General features: G+C 34.3%; 2 protein-coding genes across 6 annotated transcripts; both read right to left on the reverse strand.

The window, feature by feature from the left end:
* Positions 1-2,389: 2,389 nt before the first annotated feature.
* LOC110604762 (pentatricopeptide repeat-containing protein At3g13880) lies at positions 2,390-13,998 on the reverse strand. Of its 5 annotated transcripts, none has more exons than XM_021743083.2 (4): positions 12,651-13,998; positions 12,134-12,464; positions 8,661-9,773; positions 2,390-8,545 (listed from the first exon to the last, which is right to left on the reverse strand). In XM_021743083.2, exons 1-3 carry the CDS (start codon positions 13,921-13,923, stop codon positions 9,020-9,022), a joined length of 2,358 nt encoding a protein of 785 aa, XP_021598775.1. In that variant the 5' UTR covers positions 13,924-13,998; the 3' UTR covers positions 2,390-8,545; positions 8,661-9,019. The 5 variants fall into 5 exon arrangements, with proteins under 5 accessions (XP_021598775.1, XP_043810282.1, XP_021598759.1 ...); XM_043954347.1 differs by having other exon boundaries at positions 2,390-3,056; positions 8,399-8,545; positions 12,134-13,998; XM_021743067.2 differs by having other exon boundaries at positions 2,390-8,086; positions 8,399-8,545; positions 12,134-13,998.
* Positions 2,563-3,054, reverse strand: LOC110604786 (agamous-like MADS-box protein AGL80). Its single transcript, XM_021743095.2, has one exon. The coding sequence runs from the start codon at positions 3,052-3,054 to the stop codon at positions 2,563-2,565; it is 492 nt and encodes a 163-aa protein (XP_021598787.1).
* Positions 13,999-20,389: the final 6,391 nt, after the last annotated feature.

The raw sequence follows: 20,389 nt of genomic DNA on the forward strand, positions 1-20,389 counted from the left end.
CGCACTCGACTCGACCTTCATTTATAAGTTTGACTCGACTTTCATTTATAAGTTCGAGTTCAATTCATAAAATAAATATTAAACTCGAGTTCGGTTAGAACTCGATTCATAATAAACTCGTTTATCACATTAACGATCCAATTCAAAATCTATTAAAAAAAACTCGAATTTAAACTCATTTAAACTCGAATTTAAGCTCGATTATATTATAAACAACTTTAATATAATTCAAATTCATTTAAATTAAAAATAAATTTAAATTAAAAATAAAATTTAAATTATAAGGTATTAAGAAATTTTTAAATTAAATTTTTTTATTTAATTGAAATCTCTCGAACTCAAAACTAATAAAAAAAATATAGAAAGATTGTCATTTTATAGAGAAGTCACAATTCTCCGTATCTATTTAATTTCTAATATGGGATTCATGTTGGTGAACGAGCATGTTTACGAGTCAACTCGTGAGCATGTTCACGAGTCAGCTCGCGAGTCTGTTCACGAGTCAGCTTGCAGGCTTATTCATAAACTTGAAAATGAGCAGAGCTTACGAGTCTAAACGAGCCGAATACTGCTAAACTCAAACTCGGCTCATTTATTAAACTAGTCTAAAAATTGAGTTTGAGCTCGGTTCGTTTCGAACTTTTATCGAGTCGAGTCTTGAATAATTCAAAAATAATTTGGTTCGTTTACATCCCTATCTCCATTGTTGTAAGTTAATTGTTAATTCTACAACTCATTCCACGTAATCGGTGAGTAAAATATCAGTCTCCTATTTTTAACAATTTAAAGAAAAATTAGAAGATAAAGGATTTCGGCAATAGATGGTGAATCATGTCGAGATCAATTCGTGTAGACGGATTAGATAGTTGACATTTGAAGGCCTATTTTCTACCAAAATAAAGATTAAATTTACGCTATAAGAGATAGGATCCTAAATTTATTTCAGAATAATTAATTTTTAATTTTCTCCGTATTGACTAATAGATTAATTATGTTGATACTTGAATTAATTACATAAAAATTAATTGAGTTTCTCCATATTGACTAAGAGATTAATTTCTCCATAAAAGACTAAGTTTCCTATACCCTTGATTGAGGAGCAATTAGAAGAGTAGGGGTGCAGTTGTGCTCATAGAAATAAACTTGAGATCAGGATATTATCAAGTAAGAATGAAAATTGAGGATATAATTAAGACTGCTTTTAGAACACATGTCGGTCATTATAAATTTTAGTAATGCCGTGACCCTTGGTCTACTAATGCCCTGTTCGCCTTTCAATCCTTATCAATATCAGCCATGTCGCATGGCACGATGTCCCCAATCGGCCATGATCAACGGCATGGGATGCGATGCTTACCACCACTGTCGCATTGCCATCGTTGTGAATCCGGTGAAGCTAGGTGGACGCTATCGACAAGACGCAGGCTGCAAGTCGACGGAAATGTGAGGATTGTCTCCGTGATTTTGTTGACGAAGGACTATCAGCGTCAAAACAAAAAGGGCCAGGGAGCGCAAGAGTTGCACAGTCTCCAACGTTTCGCTTTGGCGGAATGGGCGACTAGCTAGTCATTAGGTGAGCTGTTGGACAGTAGGCGATAGCTATGGCTCTTTTCAAGAAAGAAAACAATGTTTCTTATCCAAATTATGATTTAGTTCCGGCAAGTATTTTACTTTTTGTAAAATGGTTTTTTTAACTGAAAAAATTAATTAAAATTTTTTTTTAATCTATAAATTTAATTAAAAATAATAAAAATAATTATTAATATCTGCGTGTCAAAATTTTAAATGAAAATATCATAAAATATCACTTTGACTAACCATAAAATTTAAAATAAAAAATTAATAAAATTACATAGCTAAACTTAAAAGATAAATTAATACAATAATAACAAGTGTTTATCTATTATTTTGCCAAGTGGCATCTAAACCCGTTGGTTCTTTTAACTTTCTCCATTATTCATCTCTATTACATATTTAAATCATTAATAACAATTAATATTTATAATTTGTGGGCCACTTTTCTTTTTAAAATAGTAATTTATATATTAATTTTAATATATTATATTATATTATTTACTATGCATTAAAAGTGACAACTATTATGTTCTTACTAAATTATTATAAGTGAATGGTGTGAAAAAAAAAATTTTTTTATCATTTTAATTATATTAATTTTATTCTTTTAATTATGAAAATAATAAGTTTATTTTAGTCGAATGGAGGGTTATTATTATTATTATTATTTAATTAAAAAAATCGTATATATTGGCTTATAAATTTTTCCATTAGTTTACTCTAAAAGAAAACAGATACACCAAAGAAAATTTTGCTTGAAGATGTGAAATGCAAGCAGTAATTTTGGGAAAAGCTCCATAACTTTGCTAAGATATTAAGAGAAAAGGGAAATGATATTTATGACACAAAATTATTGGATAACATAAAATCTGAATCTTTCTACCATGAACTTATATATGTTCTTAGTAACCAAAAGATTCATATCAGAAGCATTGCTAATTATTATTCTTATTCTTTAAACATCTCCCTTTCTCTGTATAACAAGAACTACTCCTCTTCATTCTCATCCTTTGCTTGGTCGATCTTGTCGGTGATCGAACCTGGATTTTCCTTCAACAAATCACTCATGTCATTCATATTCTTCAAAGAATTCGGGAAGTGCATATTCTTAGCAGTGATGCACTTAGCAAGAAAAAGTTGTTGTTCGATCATTTTGTTTTTCTTCTTTTCTTTCTCTAATTTGTCACTCAACCATGATATATCTCTGACAAGAAAAGATTCTTGGTCCAACATGTACTCACATTGTTCCTCTGGAGGCAAGTTCCTGAATTGTTCAAGCACAGAAAGAGCTTCTGAATGAGATGGCCAAACATCTGGAGAGGAACCATCAGCATTGAAAATGATTGCACACCCAGTAACTCCATAAAGAGTAGTCAGTTCCTCCAGCTCCCTCAACAAATCAGCCTTTTTTTCCTCGAAGGTCGCTTTCCTAGCTGATTCATCAGAAATCAATCCATGCTTCACCTCTTTTCCGTCCATGACTATGCACAGAAAAATTGGATAAGACTTGTGATGACAGAGATTTACAAGTGAAGGGGATTTATAAGCGGGAAGGGTAGGACATACATGGTAAGATGGGGCAACAAAGGAATGAATTTGGTGAACAACTCAAACATTAATTCACAAACAAATTTCTAAATATAGACTTAGAAACATGGTAAGTAGAAACTTATAATTTGCTAGTTTTTGGTAAGTGTAATGATAAGTGATAACACCTTAACAATTAAGAAAATATTTTTCTTTTGGCATTTAGTCTGCCAAATCAAATGAAGTATTCTTTATTTAAGCAATTTGAAATATTATTTAAATGAGAGATTTACTTATACGATGCAGTTTTATTAAAAAATAAAAGGGAAAATGGATTTAATAAAACAGTGAGTATTGCCGAATAGAAACGGTGCGTTTGGAAATTGGAATTCAATTAAACAATATCGATCATCAGTTGTGAGTAGGCAATTGGTTTAGTATGTCTCTCAGATTTTAGTAAATTTGTTATTTGCTTTCTATTATGTGTTGTTCTATATGTATGGGACAGTAAATTTTTTTAGGTATCACCACGTTTATAATTTTTTGAGTGTGTTAGTGAGTGTGGGTTCCTTTTACTATTCCATGCCTTCTCAATTGGTATCGGAGCAGTTGATCCTCAGACATGGCTATAGGAACAAGATGATGGGGGTGGAGAAAGGAACTGGCCAACTTAGTTCTTGAATATGAGAAGAAGCGAAGAGGCCAGATTGGAGAGTAGATTACAAGATATGGTCAATGAGCTGAAGGTATTGATTTCTGGAATTGGTAAATCTAGAGGTCAAGGGGAGGGTAGTAGAACTGTGGAGCAAATAGTACAAAAGGAGGAGGTAGAGGTGATGAGCCACGAAGGAAGCTCCACCAAAATTTCTGGAATTAGTTCTTGAATACCTGTTTGCTATTCAAGAAGATGAACCATGGTATGCTGACATAGTGAATTACCTCGCTACGGGTGATTTACCCTCTAATTTGCCCAAACACATGAAGGACAAGATTAAAAAGGATGCAAGGTATTATATGTGGGACGAACCTTACCTATGGAAGCATTATTCAGATCAAGTCATACGAAGATGCATCACGGATCAAGAAATTTCTTCAATTTGGCCTTCTGTCACTCATTGGTGGACACTTCGATCCACGCAAGACAGCCCTAAAGATCCTTGAATGTGGGTTATATTGGCCTAACATATTTCGAGACACTTATTTATTTTGCAGGTCATGTGCAAGGTGCCAACAAACAGGTAACCTTAGTAACCGAAGTAAAATACCATAGTCACCTATCATGGTTTGCGAAATCTTTGACATATGGGGCATAGACTTTATGGGACCATTCTCTCCTTCCTTTGGCAACACTTACATATTGCTAGCCGTGGACTATGTGTCCAAGTGGATAGAAGCCACAGCAACAAGCTTATACAAGAAGGACATCTAATTGCTTACATAAGCAAGGCGTTGTCTGCCAGGAACAAGTTACATGGATTGCTTAAGACAATTATCACTAATAGAGATGTGTTTACCAGTAATTTTTTGCAGGAATTATTTAAGTTGCATTGAGTTTACATGTCCACTGACTATTATCCCCAAACATATGGGCAAATTGAGGTTGTTAATAGGTGCTTAGAAGCCTATTTCAGATGCATGTATGGTAACATGCCTCAGTCTTAGGTCCAGTGGCTACCTATGGCAGAGTTTTGGTATCTCATCAATCTTCTACATATACTACTCCCTTTAAGGCCTTATATTGTGTAGTACCTCCAATACACATTCCCAATTTTCCCAGAGATTCCAATGTTGAAGCAGTTGACATATACAAGAGAAATAGGGAGGAAGCTATCGATATTCTGAAACAACAGCTAAAGAAGGTTACAACTAGGATGAAGTAAATGGCAGATAGAAAACATTCTGAGAGAAGTTTTCAAATTGGGAAGATGGTGTATCTTAAGTCGGAAACATTTGTCCAATAGTCACTTCCACATGCATGAGTTGAGTAAGAAGTATTATGGACCTTCAAAGATTATTGATAAAGTGGGACTTGTTGCTTATAAGATGGAATTGCCAACTTAGGCAAATATTCATAATGTGATCCATGTTTCCCTATTGAAATCTGCATATGCTACTGTTATAGCCTCCCAAGAGTTGCCCTTACATTCTACACGGCCACTTCCTTACTCTCAAGCTATATTGGATAGGCAGATGGTTAAGAGAGGGAATCAAGCAACCACGAAATGGTTAATCCACTGGGCAGGTTCCTCTCCAACTAATGCAACGTGAGAATTCGCAAATGACATTCAAGTTAAATTACCTGTACTCTATCCTTGAGGACAAGGAGATTTTTTAGGGGGTAGAGTTGATATGATGTCGTTTTATTAAAGAATAAAAGGCGAAATGGATTTAATGAAACAGTGAGGATCGCCAAATAGAAACAATGTGTTTGGAATTCAATTAAACGATGCAGATCATTCATTAGGAGCAAAGCAGCTGGTTTAGCATGTCTCCCGGATTTCAAGAAGTTTGTTATTTGCTTTCTGATATGAGTTATCGCTATATCTATTGTTGAATCTCACAGGGTAATGTGCCCCTTGTAAGGGTTTCGGGCACTCCTCTCCTTGAGCTAGTTTTGGAGTAAGTTAAGTCTGACCCAAATTTAAAATGGCATCAGAGCCTCTGCATTCATTGTTGGGCCTCCTATAAGTATTTCACGCTCCAATTTAGTCCTGAGCGTGATGGGATGTGTTGAATCCCACATTGGTTTGGATACGGGTAACATGTTCCTTACTTCTTTATAAAGATCTTAGGCACTTCTCCCCCCTTAAACTATATTTTGAAGTGAGTTATGCCTCGCCAGATATTTAGCTCTTTGCGGATGTTAGACCTCTTTTTCCATTAGATCCAAAATAGTTAATCTAAATTATTTTAGTAATTTTGAGTTAGATAATATATATTCTATTTTCATCTCATACTCCCTCGATATGGGATTTATATCCATCACCTTAGGTTAGATCACTACATTTTCACCCACCGATACTTGTTACAACCCTAATGCTATATCAGATGTAATTGCCAAGCCAAGAGTCAAACCTTAGACATTGTAGTTCACTAATGTTTCAGACGACTCCACCTTATTTCACGAGTAGCTCTTTCTTCACAAGCCTACTAGTTATGCACAATTCTTTCTGATTCAAATTGACTCTGATATTAATTATAATAGTCTAGCTCCAACTAGTATATATAACTTTTAAATATATTTTTCACTAGGTCCAAAATAATTAAACCCAATTTTGGGTTAGGTTATATATATATATATATTCTATTTTCTCTCATAATTCTTCAATATGGATTTATGTCCACCAACTTAGGCAGAATTGCTGCATAAGGTCTGAACACTTTAAAGATTCAGAACACATTGTCACTTAAATGTCTTCTAAAATCCCTAATTTTCTTCCTAAACTACTTCTACCCTATAATCTTTTTGCAAAGAGAAATAATATATAATTTTTGTGCTTTTCAGATCAAAACCAGCTATTCAGACAAATAAATATTGATACAGTGGATCTTTGCTAAAGAGAAAGCCATTTTGAAGAAGTCCGGTTCCCTTGTAAACAATTATTTCTCAATAAGCATAGTCTTTGCTGCAGACAGAACATGACGGACCTTATAATGTGCAAGACTTCCCGTTTGAAAAGTTCAAACAAACTTGTAAAAAATTTCAAGTTAAATTGAAATGCCAAAGAAAATATTACTTTAAATCTCCAAATGACACAAAAAAAGACAAAGCAAAGGAGACATCATATTGAAAGACAGCAAAATTAACCCAAGCACTTCTGCAACTTTTCAGAAACACCAAGGTCTTCTAGCACTAAAAGTGCTAAAACATCAATACAACTAAATATAAATAACAATTTCAATTATGAAGGCATACAGCGTAGGCCAAAATATTCTCCTCAACACTGATTTATCAATTGCCAGTAAACATGGAAATGATAAATTAAAAGAAAGCTTGAAATGCTCAATCCTTAACGCACCTTCCACAAGGTACATTAAACAAGCAAGAAGTGAACAATTCCAGAAGATAGACATTTAAGGAATTCAAACTAATAACAAACGCTAATAAAAAAAGATCAACAGAAACTATAGAAGAGAATTACATTCTCCATTTAAATAAAAAAATTATGAATAACTTGTTTTCCTTGGTGGACTAGGAGGAGAATAGGGCCTGGTAACTATAAAGGCAGAGGAAGCAAAGTTGGGAAGTTCTGAAGAGTAACACCAGTAAGCAGTAGCATGAAGCCAAGCTTTTCTTATTGGAATAATAACAATGATGCACCTATTCCACAACAGAAAAATCCAAGGAATAAAAAGAACACTTTGAATGAAGACAGGAGATGTACCTTCATACTCCATGTAATTTATTAAAAAACATTGAAATAGCACTATTTCAGAATTCAGATGCCAAACAGCATGGAAAAATTAATTGTCATGGTGTGAATTGAATAGAACAATGATTTATTACTAAAAAGATAAAATAAAATGCAATCTCATTGCCTGTAATTCTGTTTCTTTTCTTCTGAAGTAATTATGACTTTTATCTTTTAATTGTAAAATTAACCCAGGCTAGATTGCTAGAATGGCATGAGGATTTCTGCTGGTTATTGGGACTATGAATCAAAATCACTGAATCCTATTATTTTAATGGCATAAGTCTTCTACTAATTCTTAAATTGTTGGAAACAAGTTTCTCCAAGGTAGATATAAACAATCACAATCCTAGGAAACAAATTAGTATAGCTATAGATGTTAACCACAAGAAGAACCTTTTGTAATAATAGAGAAATGACAGATCTATATGAACTAACCGCTTCTTTTTGACTTTGAAGAGGAGATTCATTGCTTTAGCACCAAAACATAACTTCCTCATCAGTCTCCAGAAGCTGATGTTGATCAACTATAAAATTCCAAGAGGTTGCTCAACATTGAGCATCACTTGAATCTGCTTCAGATGTACTGGAAACCTTAGAAAATTTAGCTTTTAAAATATTCTGTAACTACTTTTTCAATCTTGTTTAACTGTTCAACTTCTTCCTCAAAAATAATGAATCCTATCTACTCCATTTTAAGTCAGATTTCCCACTTTGTTATCTAATTTTCCAAGCAGGGTTTTATATTCCATCACCAGCTTAGATACTGCAAGACACTGGATCTGTTAGGAATGAAAAGATGCAGATAAGATGAAGCTATCATAAACTAGAGCTTAATGACCCCCTCTACAACAAGCTTCCTAGAGACAATATGACTATCATACCTGCTAGCACCCAAAAAGCCTCACCAAATTACTGGCCATCCTCAAATCAACTAGCCTTCAGCACAGCCCTAGACGAAATGATGTGGGAAAAGTGCTTAAAATTGGTTTCAGCTCTGACCTTTCCAACTTCATATGCTTATGAAGCATCTGCATTGACAAAGAAATTGCAACTAGTCACTTTCATGAGTTGGAAAATAAGTAGATCAACCTAGAATGAGTTTTTCATGGCAACGAACTAAATTACTGATGTAACAACACATACCTACACCAGCAATGTGTTCAAGCAGGGGTCTGAAATTGTTAAATGGGATGGTCGATCAGGCTTCTTTCTGGTAGTGATGAAGGGGTTCAAAATACAACAGGCTTTCTGCAAATCATACAATTGAAAGGTAACATGGTAGGGAAGCCACAGCCACTCTGGGCCTCTATCTATCCATTTGGAGTTCCGACATGGTTTTCACATTAGGTACTTAATTTCTCATCACTTTGCTCGCTTCCAGATTCCTTTCAACTTGGCCACTTCCCAAGCCAATGGTAAGACATTGATTCTTCCAACTTAAAGATTTCTCCACCTTCTAATCATTTTAGAGCAAACAAAATTGTTTGGAATCATTACCGAAATTACCAGTAATCATTACATGAACAAGAGCCTCCTCTGAAATGATGGAAACGAAGTGGATCTCTAAGAATTATTTCTCTCTTTTCCACTTTTGAGAAGAGCTTCATTGCTGTATGACAATCATGGCAGACTCTCAAATTTTTCATCACCTTCACAGAAGCTGATTGTGGCAAACTGATAATTCCAAGAGTCGCTGCTAGTTTTTCACTGTGGTGATTGACCATTGAGATGCCCTTGACTTCAGCTCTAGAGTGACTAGAAACAAGGTTCTGATCAGCATAACCAATTTTCCTTATCTTCTCTAACATTTCTTCCAATTTTTTATAAATTAAGTGGCTCATTGGGTGAGAAACATCACCCACCACAAAAGAATGAACCTTGTTTCCTAACTCAATCCAACTCTGACCAGGTTCCTTCTTAATCCCTCGATGTTCCATTAGTTCTCTAATTTTCCTAGCGGGTGATTCCATTCCAGCATCTGCATAAATGTTGTAAAGAAGAACATAAGATGAAGATTCCTGAGGGTCAAGTTCAATTACTTTCTCCGCAACATGTTTCCCTATAACAGTGTCCTTATAAACTCTGCAACTGCTCAAAAGGGCTCGCCACATCACTGGGTTATCTTTAAAACCTGAGTTCAAAATGAAATTTTCAGCATCTACCAGACTTCCAGAACGGCTAAGGAGGTCAGCAACACAGGCGCAATGCTGTACATTAGTTTTCATGCCATAATCATTCTTCATGCTTTCATAGTATCTGAAGTAACAAGAGAAAAAGAAACCATTTATATAATGAGTCAACTGAAAAAAGCTCACACACTTATAAAATATAAGAAGCATGACTACATGGATAGTTTCAGCAACATATGTAATATGACTGAGAAGGAATTAAACCACAAACATTCAAGCAATTTCAGCAGGCAGGAAGACTGACTTCCATTTTTAAACCAATATAAATTTATAGAATCCTCAATGATTTGATATGCGAAATTGGAAAAGTTCTAGATGGTTCTGTCTTTCCAGAGTCGGCCTTACGGCTGTTGTTTGAATTATATAGTTGGTTAGCACAATTGTTTTGCATGTAATGCAGTTTACTCATATTTCAGTTAAGAAATCTCATCTACATCTCTTAAGCTCATGCTCTTAAGCAGTCATTCTTGGGAAGTGCTCCATTACATAAGAGCCCAAAAGTTAGAAGTTTCCAAGCCTCAACTTTGTTTACGTTCACTAGCCATAAACACTTTGTTAGGGAAATTACACGAGGGAGTCTTGGGAAAAAAACATGCTGAAAAATATAGGAAAAAACTTTCATTGAATGCAGTAATTTGCTATACAACTCAATGAGTTAATTATGCCATTTATAGCACTAAAAACGAAATAAAATCTTAACAGCTAGATAAAATAATGATATTATTTTAAATAAAATCTTAACAACTAGATAAGATAATGATATGATTTTAAAAAGCTAAAATACAAGAATCTTGAAAAAATATAATCTAAAATCTGGAAGATATTGTGAAGACCAAATCAACCTGTTTGAATTAAGTTCCAATTTCCTTCCTTTAATTCAAACACAGTTTTATTATTTCATATCACAATTTGATGGATTGGAGCACATCTCTCCGGCTATCAATTTTATGTGTTGGAGTATTTTTCTCCAACTAACAAGTGTTAGAGCAATTCTCTCTAGCTAACAATTTTGATGTCCTTCTCATTAACCTTGCATTGTTAATTATATTGGACCACTTCTCTTCAAATTATCAATCTTTAATTGTTGATTTTTTTTTTCTGTTGGAGCATTTCTTTCCAAACAACCCTTCTTGTTAATGTACTTCTCATCAAACATTTCTTTGGAGCACTTCTCTCCAATGACAACCATTTGGAGCACTTCTCTCCAATGACCCATAAAAATTTTAGCGCAATTCTCACCATAGAACTGTTTTTTTTTCTCTTTCTAATAGAAACTTTTAAACGGGTATAAACATATCTATTAGTGTTTCCCTGAAAATACACTTTTTTTTCCTTCACAAGCCTCATAAAATCATTAAAACTCTAATACCACTGTTTGAAAGAAAAAAAAAACTAAAGACCAAATCAATTTGTTGGAAGTAAGTTCCAACAAAAAGGAAAGAAAATGGAGGGAAAATAAGGAAACAATCTCTCTTGTTGGTTATCCTATATGTTGTTTTTCCTATCATTGTTTGGATTGAGGAAAACAAAAGTTGGTGGAAAGGAAAAAAAAAACAATTTTCTTGCTTGTAAAGAGAGGAAATGAAGAAAGAAAGAAAATATTTACAATTTTACCATCTATATCTTTTTTAATAATTGTGATACAAATATTTATTATATTTCTTATAACAATGAATTAAAAAATTGTAATAACTAATATGTTCTCATTTAAACTATGATTTTAAGAATAAAAGAAGAGGGAAAATAATGCAGTAATCATGTGAACTGGGAAAGGCCATTTAAAAATTTTCAGTTATTGATTAGTAAGAATAAAATTTGAGCTTTTGAATCATCCTTGTATCTGTGCAAGATTGGAAGCGGAAGAAAAAAAAGCACAAAATTACAAATTTCAAGAAAGACAATAGGTTTAATAGTATAGTTTCACTTTCTTTTGAACTTTGCTCATTTTATCACCAATTTGGAGAGGATGAACATGGGAGACTATAACTTATATTTTCTTTCCTCTTTCTACTATTCTCATATCCGAATTCCAAAGAGGGAAAGTAGCATTCATCTGCTATTTTAAGTTTAATTCCTCTCAAACTTTCCTTCAATCCAATAACCTTTAATAGAACATATCTTTGCAAATGTACATGTGGATCTATTTTAATTTCTGCTGGTGATTCTGAGGAAGAATCCAGCAATAAGAAACTGAAATTACTCCTCAGCAGCAGTTTCACTTCCATAACTGTAAGGATAAACGTTATCATTGTTTTAAAATTAATAAAAAAATAAAGAAAAGAAAAGACAAGAAAAAAAGAAAAAGCTCAGCTATCTCCTTGAAAAGTTAAGTAGGTTTCGGTTGTTATCCAAACCAAACATAAGAAAAGGAAAAATTTTGAAAAATAAAATAGATAAGATGAATGAAAAAAGACACTGTTTTTATACCTTAGTCCTTCTTCAACAAGTCCACCATGGCTACAAGCAGTTAAAACTCCAAGGAATGTAATGTGGTTTGGAAAAATTCCATAACTCTTCATCAACTCAAAGAGGTTCAAGGCATCTGCCGCATGTCCATGTTGTGCATTGCTACAAATCATCACTGACCAGGACACCACATCAGGATTCTTTATCTCGTCAAATGTTAACCTAGCAGAAGTTATGTTGCCAGACTTTGCATACATGGAAATCTGTGAGTTTTGAACAATAGAGAAGACCCCAAGGCCAGTCTTTAATGCAAATCCCTGGACCTGCTCCCCAGATCTTTCTGCTGCCAAATCTGCACAAGCACCCAACATAGTTGACATTATGAACTCATCTGGTTTCTTTCCAGATGCCAGTAGTTCGTAAAACAGAGCTAATGCACTTTCAAAATTCCCATTGTGAACATGACCAGCAATCATGGAAGTCCATGAGACAATATCTAACTTAGGAGTTGAATTAAAACATTTAAATTGATCCTCACTTGAACCCAACAAGGAGTACAATTCAATAAGTGTGCTGCCAATGAATTCATCAGATTGAATGTTGTTCTTGCAGATTTGGGCATGAATTTGCTTTCCATACTCAAATGCTTTAATTTGGTTACATAGTTTGATCATGCTTGAGAATGTAAAATTTGATGGATTTATTCCCCTCCTTTGCATCTGAGAGAAAAGATTAAATGCTTCACTTGCACATTCTTTACTGATAGCTTCAATTTGGATGAATCCAGCAATCATGGCATTAAATGCCACAACATTTTGGTCAGGAATCGTTCTGAAAATTTGGATTGCATAATCTGAAAACCCAGTTTTCACATACATATCAACCAAAGCAGTCCCAATGACTACATTCGAATTCAATCCAAGTTTGACAGTGTATCCATGAAGTGTTTTACCATAGTCTATCATGTTAACGAGATTCGAAGAACAAGCTTTAAAGGCACTTCCAAGAGTAAAAGAATTCAAGCTTAATCCAGTTTGATGCATTTTGATTAACAGTTCCAATGTTTCCTCATATGCACCAACTCTGACATATCCAGCAATCAAAGAATTCCAAGAAACAATATCCAACCCATCAGAAGACTCAAACAAAAGCCTTGCCTGATCAACCTTCCCACACTTGCAATACATATCAATAAACAAATTGGTCAGAAACACTTGTCTGACCAACCCGCAAACAACAGCCATTCCATGAATCACTTTACCCACTTCAAGATCCCCGGTTTGACCACAAGCGCTTAGCACTCCAGCATAACTAAACTTATCCAACTTTAAACAAGCCATTCTAGCTTCACTGAACATACCAATAGCCTTATCATAAGAACCCATCTCGGCATACCCAGAGATCAAAATATTATAAGAAATCACACTACTCTTAGGCATTCTATCAAACAGCTTTTGAGCAGTACGCATCTCGCCACATTTACCATACATGTTAAGCATATTGTTGAACAAGAAGAGGCAAGGCTTGAAAGCAGTTTTTATCATGTGGGCATGAGCTAGCTTGCCCTGGATCAAAGACTCAGATTTTGCAGAAAATTGAATCAGTTTTGTATAGGCTACTGAGTCCAAAGAGAAAATTCGGAGACATGGTTGAGAAAGTTGGGGTGAAACTGGTAAAGTTGAAGGGAATGCAGTGAAAGATGGTTTGGATTGTGTGAATGGAACTAGAAAATTAGGCAAGACAATGGTGTTTGAGAGGCAATTCAGCTTTCCAGGCTTTTTTTTCTCTAAAAGCATTTTTGGAAATTTCATGCATAGATAGTAAGAAGAGTTCTTTATTCATTCTTCAGTACGGATTGAAGTTAACACCGGTGAATGGATGGTAAGCGTAACATATTTGACAGATTTGTTATTAATTTTTAAAGTTTAACATTTGAATAGTTTGATTTCTGTAAGTTAATCTTTTTAAAATCAATATTTTAATTCTTAAAATTTAATTTTAATAAATTTATAGATTTTTCTCTAAAAAAATTAAATCAACAAAATTTTATTTTACAAATCAAAATAACAAAGTAAAAATTTCAAACTTAATTTTAACCATAAAAAAAATTATAATAAATTAAAATTTAAAATCAATAAATATAATAAAAATCAAAAAAATATATTTTTTTCTTCTTAAAATATAACATAATTAACGTATTTATTTTTATGAAATATAATACTTTATTTTATTGAGTTTAATTCATCAAAATTTAAAAAAGAAAATTTTAAATTTTATCTTCATAAACAAATAAAAATTTTAATAAATTTAAGATTCAAACTCAATAAATATAATAAAAATTAAAACATATAAAATCTAAATTATTAAAACTAAAAAATTAAAATTCAATAAAAGTTATTTTTATGATATAAGTCACTGTTTGCTGCTCACTACACCAGTTGCTCGCTGCTTGAGTCGCTCCATCTCCTTCTCAATTACTCTAAAATGAATTTTTAACATATAAGTTAGATATGATTAATGAATAGACCGTAAGAAATACATGAAAAAAATATGAGAATATAAAGGATTGAAAGAATTTTTATTAGTAAAAATTATTACTGGTATAGAAAAACTCACTAATTGATTATTTGATTTTGAAAAATATATTAAAACATATGTCCTTTTAAAAAAATTTATTAATTAGTCTTTCTATTAATTTTAATTGTTAAATATTATAAAAAAATCTCAAATATTTATTAATTTGTGAATTTTTTAATAATTTAAAAAACAACTAATAAATTTTTAAAATTATAGGATCTAAATAGTAAAATTAGTCATATCAGAAGTATTTTAAATTTTTTTTATAATGTTTAACGATAAAATTAATAGAGGGAATAATTAATAGATTTTTCAAAATGTTAGGGATATTTTAATATATTTTTTAAAATTAAAAAATTACCTAGCGAGTTTCTCCATATTATAAGAATAAGTAATATTTTTTCTGTTTTAGAATAAAAAAATTTTAATTCTTTTTAACTTAAAAAATTTTATTATATATAAAATAAAATCAGATATAATTTTTTAAAATTTTATTTAAATTTATTACATTTTGTTAAAGATGAGATGTTCATCAATTATATATTTGCAGGTTTCTCATCAAATTTGGGGACCATTTGTAGAGTGTGTCAGGCTTTGTTGCTATGTATCCATATCAGGAACAACTTACATTTCATCTTTTACTTCCCTTGTTGTAGTCTATGGCAGATTCAGAATTTAATTTTAGAGGCATATAAGGATAGACTAACTATCAATTTATTGAGTAAAATAAAAATAAATAAATAAATATTAGTATTAAGCTATAATAATTGAGGGTTTAATAAACTAACAAAGAGCAAACTTTATATTTAAGTAAAGACAATAATAAAAATTTTAGGAGCAATGAGATAAAATTTTATTTAAATAGAAAGAAGATAAACATTATATTTGGAAATGTTTGGGACAATGGGCCGGAGTGAGCAGCAGTTGTGTGAAATCAAAATAATCTATTAAGTTAAATTAATTTAAAAATTTAATACGGTTTTATATTTTTTTAGTTTAATTTAATTTTAATTTTTAAAAAATTTAATATTTTTATTCGATTTAATTTTAATAAAAAATTTGATAAAATCAAACTAAACTAATTAATTAATAATATTGTATTTGTAACGACCCGAAAATCGGACCGCTACCGGCGCTAGGATCCAGATCAATATAAGGCCGCCGGAACCCATAGCAAGCCTACTATGCATCTGTATAGCTAGTATAATCACAAACATGATCAAACATTTCCATAAAACATTTAAAACTTTACATTTACCCAATTTGACCTGTGTATGTACTATGACTGAACTCATAGAACCCCTAGGGTCAGTATACCCTATGTCAAACTCGGGCCAACACATAAATCAACATAATATAAAAGTTCATGTACAAAGGGATTATCCAACTCGGGCCAAGCACTATACTATAACTCTGAACATATTACATAAAATCATTTTACAATACAACTCTTTTACATCATTACATAACCTTACATTATATCATGTCCATTACTATTCTATTACACATCATAACCTTAGCCATAGCCTGCTGACTTCCTTAACTACCTCTGACCCTGCAAGCCTGGGGTTAGGGGAGAGGGGTGAGCTATAAGTGAGCAGAAACCATAAAGAAAACAATTCATTTTAACATATGCTATCATGGAATGCATCACAATAATCGATTAAGCTAAATTATTCAAAATTTTAGTTTGATTTTATATTTTTTTAGTTTGATTTTTAAAAAAATTAATGATTTTATTTCGATTTAATTTTGATTAAAAAAATTCAATGAAACCAAACTGAACTAATTAGTTAACAATACTATATCATTTTGATAATATAGGAAAATCATACTCTATCGTGTAAAAAATAAAAAATTCAATTGATTAAATTGAACAAAATCAAACTAAATCAGATGTTTGATTCAAAATGATTTCTCTCTTGATTCAATTTTACAAATACTTAAATTTTGATTTTCAATCTATTCACTTCAATTCAATTTTGAATTAAACTAATCCAATGCTCACATCTAACGGTGAGTATAAGTACTTCATTATATTTGGTATATATATATCTATGCTGGTAGCACCTACCCTTTAGAGATCCTCAGCAGCTAAATCAATGGAATTGGTAGCTAAGCATTGACATGATCAACACCAATCTATATTTGCTCAAGCATATTCAACTTAGCTTGGTTTCATCCTTACTTATGCTTTAGAGAAATTTTTGTACACCCAGTGTGTCAGGGGTTATAGAGTTTCAGGGACCAAAATTGTAATTTTTCAATATTAGAATTTTCGAGAAACAATAGTAGGATAAATTAGTAGAAAGTAGTAGTAAGAAAAGGACCATGTCAGTTTCTTGTAATTCCTTTTTATTTATTTATTAAAGGGGGTGTCACCTCAGACATATTGATGTCTTCTCCCACCATAGTTTTACTTGTTCTTAAGGCTCTTTAGGGAGGAGCGACTAGTTGGCCACCAGCAAGGGCTGGGCCCGACTGGCCACCGTAGGCTTGTTAAGTCCCTGGATTGTGCCTTCTCTTCTTGCAGGCATTCCCCCCTATCTGCAAGTTGGGAGTGGATCGTTGACATGATCGTGTAATGACTATTTTGCCCCTAGAATAAAATAAGTAGCCCATTCAATAAATCTCTATGCTTGGTTGCTTATTGATGTGCTTGTATTGCTATAATTATCCGATCATGATATTTCCATACGATAATTGTGGTTTTCTCCATTTTTATGGGAATGGGGCAGGAGGTCCTAACTTTTACGTTCCTTTGTCCAGGTGAACGCGTAGAGATCTTGACTGACTTGACTTGAAAAGAGTTCAAATCAAGTGCCGCACGGTTCCAGGCCAGTGTCAAAATCTAAAACCATGACAATTGGTATCAGAGCAAGAATGATCGAGAATAGTGTGGAAGTATGACAAAATCTACCACATGCATCGATGCCCTTGAGAGAAGGGTTGAGAACATTGTTGCTCTATTGAGTGACTATGCCACCCAAGAGGGGATGGCATTGGAGTTTGATTCTGCTTATAAGCGCATTGAGGCGCTAGAGAAAGAAAATGAACGGCGATTGGCTAAGAGGGCCAAATCACCTAGAGGTGAGGGTGAGCCAATAGAGCTTGAGGCCACCCAAAATCCTTTTCAAGCGAAGGACACCCGGTGGGGTGATCTGGAGTCTAAAATGACGGAATGGGAGGCAGTGGCCTCTCAAGTGGGAGGCATAATGGAAAGTCTCAAATCTATTTCTGATGCTCATACCTCTTTGGTAGGGGTTGTTGAAGAGATTAGAGATGGTGCTAAAGAGACCATCGATGCGGTCAATGATAATGTCAAAGAGATGATAGACACGTTCCAAGGTAAACTGGAAGAGCTTGATGCGAGGGTGAACACAATTATGAAGGTTATGGGGAGCAGTGGCATAAAAACTTATGGGGCAGAGAGGACAAACGTCCCGGAGCCGAAAGCTTTCGGCGGAGCAAGGGATGTAAAGGAAGTAGACAATTTTCTTTTTGACATGGAGTTGTTCGTTAGGGTTACCAAGCGAGAGTCCGAGGAGAACAAGCTATTGATCTTACCCTTGTACTTGGTTGACGATGCTAAATTGTGGTGGCGTAATAAAATAGTGAGAGCGGGGCCGGAGAGTCAAACCAAGTTACATCGTGGGATATGTTCACCAAGGAGTTAAGAGCTCAATTTTGTCCGGAGAATGTGGCCTATGATGCACGGTGCAAGTTAGGAGAGCTACAGCAAACAGGTTCGGTTCGAGATTACGTGAGGGATTTCTCACGCCTCATGCTAAACATAGAGAACATACAGGAGGAGGATCGGTTTTACAACTTTATGAAAGGGTTGAAACCTTGGGCTAAGAATGAATTAATGAGATGGAAGGTGACAGATGTCGATGCAGCTATAGTGGCGGATGAGGGCCTGGAGGATTATTCCAACTCATCTTGTAAGCGGAAGCTCAATTCTACTGTGGGGCAAGACCTTCGCCCTAACAAGTGGGCGAAGGCCCAAAGTGGGGGAGCAAACCGATTGAATCACACTACTGGAGGGGTAGAAAGAAGGAACTGGAGTGGTAATGTGAACTCGAAACCTTATTTTCAAGGAAGGGAACTGAGCTCTACAGGATCACAGGGTAGTCAACCCCAAGGATCAAGTTCGTTCTCATTGCCAAGGCTTAAGGTAAAGTGCTTCTTATGTCTTGGACCCAATCGGATGGTAGATTGCCCTCATAAAGGGGCGTTGAATTCCCTACGAACTCTACAAGAGGAAGAGAAGGGAAATGAAGAGGAAGAACAGAAAGAAGTGGACAATGACCAATCTATGGTAGGAGCTCTTCGTTTTCTAGGAGTTATGGAAAAGCAAAGAGCCAGCAAATCCTCTGAGAGGGGATTAATGTATGTGGAATTGAATATCAACGGGAAGTTAGCTAGAGCCTTAGTTGATACAGGAGCTACTAACAACTTTATAGCTGATTCGTTGGTTTCTCGTTTTAAACTGAAGATCAAAGCAGATAAGGGGAAGATAAAAGTAGTTAATTCTAAGGCACAAAATACGGTAGGCGTGGCTCAATCAGTAGCTTGTGAAATGGGATCCTGGAAAGGAGAGGTGAACTTCACAGTAATGCCATTAGATGACTTTGATGTAGTGATCGGAATGGAATTTCTTAAGACAGCACGGGCAGTGCCGATTCTCTCAGTCGACTGCCTTCTCCTTATGGGAGATAGACCGTGTGTGGTACCCACCACTTTCAATTCGATATATGAGAAGAAGTTGATTTCAGCATTACAATTTAAGAAGGGGGTGAGGCGCAAGGAGCTGACGTACATGGTGGTTCCAGTTATGAAGGAAGAGGGGGAGATGTCTACATACCCCCTTGAGATCAGGGACGTGATGTAGAGATACAAGGATGTTATGCCAGAGAAGTTGCCGTCTGTTTTGCCATCCCGTCGAAGTATTGATCATGAAATAGAATTGTTGCCGGGCACAAAGGCTCCAGCAAAAGTGCCTTACCGGATGGCATCCCCAGAACTGGCAGAATTGAGAAAACAGTTGGATGAGTTACTAGAAGTTGGGTTTATACGACCAGCAAAAGCGCCCTTTGAGGCTCCTGTGCTTTTTCAAAAGAAACAAGACGGAAGCCTAAGGTTGTGTGTGGATTATCGAGCTCTGAATAAGGTGACAGTGCAGAATAAGTATCCTATCCCCTTGATAGCAGATTTGTTCGACCAATTGGGTCAGGCAAAGTTCTTTACCAAGTTGGATCTTCAATCATGGTATCATCAGGTTCAAATTAAAGAGGGGGACGAGCCCAAAACAACATGTGTGACACGGTATGGTGCTTTTGAGTTTCTAGTTATGCCTTTTGGATTAACAAACGCCCCTGCTACTTTTTGCACTTTGATGAACCAGGTTTTTCATGAATATCTTGACAAATTTATGGTGGTCTATCTTGATGATATTGTGGTATATAGCTCTTCACTGAAAGAACACAGGGAACATCTTAGTTTAGCATTCGAGAAATTGAGGGAGAATAAGCTCTTCGTCAAGAAATAGAAATGTGCGTTTGCTCAAACCAGAATTAAGTTCTTGGGTCATGTGGTCGAGCAAGGGAAAAATAAGCATGGATCAAGGTAAGGTAAAAGCCATTCAAGATTGGAAGGTACCCAGGGGTGTAATAGAGTTGAGATCCTTCTTGGGATTGG

The sequence above is a fragment of the Manihot esculenta genome, chromosome 2 (assembly GCF_001659605.2).
Source record: "Manihot esculenta cultivar AM560-2 chromosome 2, M.esculenta_v8, whole genome shotgun sequence".
Lineage (NCBI taxonomy): Eukaryota > Viridiplantae > Streptophyta > Magnoliopsida > Malpighiales > Euphorbiaceae > Manihot > Manihot esculenta.

Excerpts from the sequence above, each read along its gene's own strand:
- LOC110604762 (XM_043954347.1), bottom strand. The coding sequence starts at position 13,923 with ATGAAATTTCCAAAAATGCTTTTAGAGAAAAAAAAGCCTGGAAAGCTG. Across the intron at positions 9,774-12,133 it reads CTTGTTGAAGAAGGACTAAG|ATACTATGAAAGCATGAAGA; the intron begins GTATAAAAACAG and ends TTGTTACTTCAG.
- LOC110604786 (XM_021743095.2), bottom strand. The coding sequence starts at position 3,054 with ATGGACGGAAAAGAGGTGAAGCATGGATTGATTTCTGATGAATCAGCT.